The sequence below is a fragment of the Netta rufina genome (genome assembly GCF_964035555.1).
Source record: "Netta rufina genome assembly, chromosome: 30".
Classification (NCBI taxonomy): Eukaryota; Metazoa; Chordata; class Aves; order Anseriformes; family Anatidae; genus Netta; species Netta rufina.
The window spans coordinates 279,579-285,936 of NC_140154.1; the positions used below are offsets into that span (position 1 = coordinate 279,579).

Below are 6,358 nucleotides of genomic sequence, written 5' to 3' on the forward strand. Positions count from 1 at the left end.
ACCAAGAATTGGACCAGTCTGGATATCGGCAGCATTTGTGATCTGAATTCATCCACCTGCAAGCCAATCCACCAGGTTTGAAGTCTGACACAGGGTTGAACTCATCAGAAATCTGGGCTGCAGTGGAAATGACAAATTAATAGCAGCGCTGTGCGGGCTCAGAAAATGCAATCAGCAAACTGGGGACGACAGGGACCAGCACACGTATTCAGTTAATAACACACACGCCTCCGTGGGTGAGGCAAAGCTGCAGGAGGGCCCCAGGCGAGGATGAGGCACTGGCTGCCTTCCTCCTGCCCAGACACCCTCAGCCAGTGGGGGGCTCAGGTCACTGTCCCCCTCCAAGAGAGCTGTCCCCAAAGTGCCACCAAGCCACGCAGCCGTGCAATGGGGTGGTAGAAGGGGGTGATTGGGGTTGCAGTGTTTGCTCACTGATACCAGCAATGAAGAGGAAGAGGAGGAGGAGGAGAAGGAGGTGGAGGAAGAGGAAGAGGAGGAGGGAATGGCTGAAGCTCCTCACAGCGCCAAATCCTCCTGGTCTCCTTTCCTCCAAAAGCCTAGGGGAGAAGTAAGGTATGCATGACCTTACCACGTAGGTGTCCGTCTGTCAGCAGGGCCCTGCGCAATGCCTTCTTGCCCAATTCAATTATATTTGACACATCAAAGGCACTTCCAGCTCGCACAAGCTCCTTGGAGGACATGCAGCCGGTGAGAGGAGAAGGAGCCTTCCCACTGCTCAGCATAGTTAGACATCAGAGAAGCCAAGCAGGAATGCCCCAGAGAAGAAAGTCTAGCAAATTATCATGGGAAAATATGTTTTGGAAGACCTATAGTTAGAAAAACAACCTGCTTCTCCGTGGAAGTTTTTCCCCATCATTTTCAGCATTATTTGATTACATCCTCTAGTTGGGCCGGAGGACTTTCTCTCCGGACAGAGCCTGGCTAGGAGGTTATTATCCACAGCTGGGATCCCAGTAGAGTGTCTTTCGGCTCAACACTGCTGATGTTAAAGCCAGGCGTGTGGTGGAGGAGCCTGCAAATGCAGTCACCTTGGAAGAAAAGCCACGTTACGAAAGGGTTTGGAGGATGGGAGCAAGGCGCATCTAATCCAAAAGGAACTACAGGCAGGTTTGAAGGGAAGTGGCAAGCAATTACTCCGTCTGGAATCTGGCCAGGGTATCTTGAAAAACCAGCTTGCAAAACTTTCACCAAAACACGCCAACGGACCAGGTGTTTCTAGGATAACAGATCTGGTTTTTAACTCGGCAATCTCCCCAGGACCAGCAGAACCGGGAGAAAATGATCGTCAGGAATTACACTGTAATGAATCCTCGGTCTCTCGAGACTCTCTGGGTCTGTGTGCTGAGCTCAGGGCTTTGGGTACAGCTGGAGGAAAAGGACTCATGTATTTTTGGCTCTGGAGGAAGGAGTGCCCCTCTTCTTGCTCTGAAGGGGAATCCCTCCTAGCTTTTGACCTCAAATGCTACAGGAAATGTGCAAGTCTGACTGCACCCAGCAGAAGGCAGCAGTGAATACAATTTTTTAGCACTTGTTAAATTTTTAATTTTGGTTTAAATTTAAAGAGGATTTTAAATGATTTTACCACTCTCCCACAGAAAGAGATTTGCTCACTGAGCATTGGATCACGACTACTTCTGCAGAAGCACACGGCAGCTGTGGATAATCCTGGCCTGAGCTCACTGCATTAGGCACAGAGAATTGAGTTGCTTGAGAAAGGCGATATACAATCAGCCGAGCTGGAGTCCAGCAAGGAGAGCAGAGCTGGCACCCAAACCCATTTGAAACAAATATAAATCCTGGCACAAAACCGCAAAGGGATCAAGAATTCATTGTTAACTGTCACCAGAGCCTTTTCCACCCCAAAACCTCGGTGCCCAACAGTTCCCTGCCACAGAGCACTGAGAGCCTCCCACCTCCGCTCGCTGCCAGCCAAGGATTTTCAGCCAGACAGATTTAGGATGGAGGCCAGCACCATGGGAACATGAAAGGAGACATGCAAACATGGCCTGTGCCCATGCAAAGTCTATGGCTTTGTGCTGGCATTCCCAAGAGCAAAATCCTTGACCTCATTGAGAAAGAGCTTGAAAAGCAAAAAGAAAGGGGCCCGAGACGTCAGAGGTAGGATGCACCCTCCCTGGCGATGGGCACGGAGCACCCCCAACACCGGCAAAACCCACACCCGATGCTTATCAAGCTCCAGAAGGAGCAGCAAAGCAGAAAGGCAGCAAAGGGGTTTGGAGCCAGGCTCGCCAGGGATTGCCCCCCTTTATCAGGGCCACCCCATCCCATTCAGCCTCCACCTGCACACTGCAAGGAAACCCAAGCTTGGCAAAGTGCCCCCTGAGCCCTGCCCAGCTCCCAGGAAGATCTCAAGCCACTCGTTTTTTGCCGTTGAGCTATCTTGATAGCCTGGGAGCAGCTCCAGGTGCTTAACTTTGTTTAACATTTTGACACCCCATCTAAATTGCCTGCCAAAGTTCAGAGCCCTGCCCCAGGAGAGCTCCTCCAGCCTGACACCAGCAATGAGACTTTCCAAGCAAAGCTCCAGTGCCCTCCACTCCGCAAGCAAATGGAGGACGGGAATAACAAGAACACCTCTGCTAGCAAAACACCCAGCACCTGGTGGGAGGAAGGTAGTAAGAGGGAAACACCAAGGAGGGAGCACAGCGCCGTTATGCAATCGCGTTATCTAACGACCACAGAGACACCCTATAGGGGCTCTTTGTTTGCGGAGGGAAGGAGAAAGAAATGCCACCAATATCTGAGTCACTGGTTCACCAAGAGGCTCCGAAGTTATTTTCGGATGGAAACTTTTCCAGTTTCACATGATAATTTGGGAGGCCTGGCTAACTCCTTGGCTCCACCCCCCGCCTTGTAACACAGCTCCCTGCTGCTGTTGCATATATAGATAGGTATGGCCCTACAACTCGGTGCAGACAGAAGAGCCTGGAGACAGAGGAAACCTAAACTTCCTTCCTCGCTGGCCGCCCTCTACCCACTCCCACTATGAAGAGGGAAATATTAACCTTGGCCTTTGCTCGATCCGTCTTTGTCGAGTTCATCTCTACGCTCATCTTCGTCTTCATCGGCCTCGGCTCAGCCCTGAAGTGGCCGTCTGCCCTCCCCAGCATCCTGCAGATCTCGCTGGCCTTCGGCCTGGCCATCGGCACACTGGTGCAGGCATTCGGCCACATCAGCGGCGCCCACATCAACCCCGCGGTGACCATCGCCTTCTTCGTCGGGAACCAGATCTCCTTCCTCCGGACGCTCTTCTACGTGATCGCCCAGCTGACCGGGGCCATCGCCGGCGCTGGCATCCTCTACGGTGTGACACCAGCCAACACCCGCGGCAACCTGGCCATCAATTCGGTAAGTCTCCCCACCTGGAGGTGATCCGCCGTGATGTTCACCTCCCATGCAGGCTTTGCTTCCCTTGTAAGCGAGCAGCTGGCACGAGCACCAACCCGGAGGGCCAAATCTGTACGGATGGCTGGTGTTGGCACGGTGTCCCGCGTGCACAGAGGGACGGGAGCAAGATAGGAGCAAATGTTGATGTAGCCAGCAGAGTATTGACATGACAGGTTTATTGTGTGGGGTAATGAATGGCGTGGGTTTTTCTCCTTTAATAAGCGCTTCCTTTATCCTAAGGGCCCCAGTGACTCACCAGCACCATTGAGATGTTCTTGACTGCAGCCTCTCCACCTGGAGATTAGTGTCAGGATAGGAGCTGCACCGGGAGACAGAGGGGGAGGGCAGAGAGCAGAGCCCAGTCAAACCAGTATGGGCAGGGGCAGCAGAAGCCCACTGGGGAGCTGGGAAATGGCTGTGGATGGAGAGAGGGTGGGGAGAGGAGCAGGAGAAGGTGAAAAAGGAGAAACGGCTGGGAGGGCACAGAGGGGCTGTGAGGGGCAGGGGCTGCTCTTGGAGGAGGAGGGGAGACAGTGGGACCCTCCAAGAGCAGCAAGGCCAGGGAGCACGTCTCAAACCCTCGGGGCAGCGCTGAGAAAGCAGTTGAAATGGGAGCAGTGGAGCTACTGCTTCACCTGAGCCCAGGTCCAGACCCCTTGGAGCAGCACAGGCATGTTGCAGAGGGTTTGATCGCTAGGATGAGGTGCTGCAAGGCGCCTTACTGCCACATGCTACGTGTCCCAAACCGGTCACCTTGAGGTGAAAAGAAAAAAAAAAAAGCCACCACAGCTTAGGTCACTTTGTCCTTCCCATGTCTGATGAGGTTGAGTCCACCTGACACAGTCCCCAGAGGCTGGGGAGGCCCTGGGACAGCAACAGCCCAGTTTACCCCCATGACGTGCCCCATCGTCCCCCCCAGCCTGCACCCTTCCTCCCCTGCCCCTCTGCAGCAGCTGCTCCCCAGCCTCCTGGGGAGGTGCTCCACAAAGCAGAGGGGAGAAGAGCCAGGATAAATCGGTTTGCAGTGAGCAAGGGGGAGAGTAGTGCAGGTAAAAAGGGACAAAGTGTGCAGGTGGAAAAACTCTGAGTGCTGCAGCGAGAGGCAAATGAGGAGAGAGACGTGGACTGTCAAAGGAAAGAAGGGGCTTGGGGGGGGGAAGGGGGTTAGGGGGAAGACTTTGGGGAATTAAACAGAGAGAAAGAATTTCTTCCCTTGCAGAGAAAGGAGCAGGGAGCCTGAGCAGCGGGAAGCTCCGTGCCCTGCTCTCTGGGCATGGGCAGACCTGCTGGGGCTTCACACGCATGGCTCTGCCATCCCAAATCCACCAGAAAAAGCCCTCCCAACGCTGCCAAACCCTGTGGACGGTTAATTATTGCCATTCTTGGTGGTTCACAGCTCAACAACAACACAACCCCAGGCCAGGCCCTTGTGGTGGAGATCATCCTCACCTTCCAGCTGGCTGCGTGCATCTTCGCGTCCACAGACAACCGCAGGAACGGCAACGTGGGCTCCCCAGCGCTGTCCATCGGCCTCTCCGTCGCTGTCGGCCACTTGGTGGGGGTGAGTGTCCAGACAGGAGGACAGGGCAGGCACTGCCACCGGGATGGGGCTCCCCAGAACGGTCTCACACGGTCGGTCCCAGAGGGACCTACATTAGAAGAAGCAACAGGGGTTTGTCCGCGATGCGTGGCTCCCTGCCTCCCTGTGAGAGAAACGGCATCAAGGGCCACTTCAGCCATTCCAGGCCCCAGTTCTGCAAAGCTGCTCGTGTTTCCTAAGCAACATGACACCCGCTAACCCCGTCTCCTTTCCTCACCAACAGATCTACTTCACCGGCTGCTCCATGAACCCAGCCAGGTCCTTTGGGCCCGCAGTCATTGTGAGGAGGTTCAGCTCCGCACATTGGGTGAGCATCAGCTACGTGCTGGGACGGGCTGGCTGGGGAGACACCAGGGCCAGACACGGGCGACAAGGGGGAGAAGGCAGCAATTCCCATGGGAATACAGGGCTGGGAGTTTCAGAGCCCATCCTGGACTTGCAAAGTCAACAGGAGGGAGGTTGTTCCCCCAAAACACAGGGAGGAGGGAGCAGATTAGCCCCATGAGGTACAAGGAGAAAAGGATAACCCCCTGTGCAATGGAGAGTATTGAGCTAGGGCATCACCTGAGGTCAATAAAGCACACAGAAAAGCCCAGGCTGGGCTTTCTGCTCACCCTGCACTGCCGGCAAGCTCATCCCCAGCCCTCCAGCACATCAGAGCTCTGCGCTCACAGAGCTTGGCCTCTTCACCAAGCAAAGGTGGAGGGGACTTCAACCCACGAAATCTACTGGAAGGGGTATTCACATCTCTCTGGGGGCTGGGAGACGTGGGGCAGCAGGGGCGTGCTGGTGTGATGGCTGCAGCTGGGGCACCAGCCTCTGAGACCTCCTCTCACCCTCTCCCCTGTTGCTTTCTAGGTGTTCTGGGTTGGGCCCATCCTCGGGGCTTGCTTGGCTGCTCTGCTGTACTTCTACATCCTCGTCCCCTACTGCATGAACATGTCAGACAGGGTTGCCATCGTCAAGGGCACCTATGAGTCAGAGGAGGAATGGGAAGAGCAGAGGGAGGAGAGGAAGAAGTCCATGGAGCTGACCCCACCGTAGGAGCAGATGGGGAAAACAAGCAGAAGGAGGGGAGGACACCCCACACATGGTGTGTGCACCAAAACCAGGCATGAACACATCCAGCTACAGTAGACTCTTAAGCAAAAGTCTTCTAACTCAAAGGCCATCCATGACTAAGAAAGAAGAGAACATTGCAGTGTGTGTATATAATCTCTCTACATGAGCACAAGTGCTAGAAGCTCTCCTACCCTAACTGCAGCCAGCTAAGCCCAGCGAAGGATTCTCAGCCCAGGGCAGCCCTCCGTTGTGGTTTCACACCCACTC

At 54.7% G+C, this 6,358-nt stretch overlaps 1 protein-coding gene across 1 annotated transcript; it reads left to right on the plus strand.

Annotated features, from left to right (window-relative positions):
• Positions 1-3,027: 3,027 nt before the first annotated feature.
• Positions 3,028-6,073, plus strand: AQP5 (aquaporin 5; the record flags this gene model as incomplete). Its single annotated transcript, XM_084303623.1, has 4 exons — positions 3,028-3,390; positions 4,826-4,990; positions 5,253-5,336; positions 5,888-6,073. The coding sequence occupies 4 exons, from the start codon at positions 3,028-3,030 to the stop codon at positions 6,071-6,073; spliced, it is 798 nt and encodes a 265-aa protein (XP_084159749.1).
• Between the last annotated feature and the right edge of the window lie 285 nt (positions 6,074-6,358).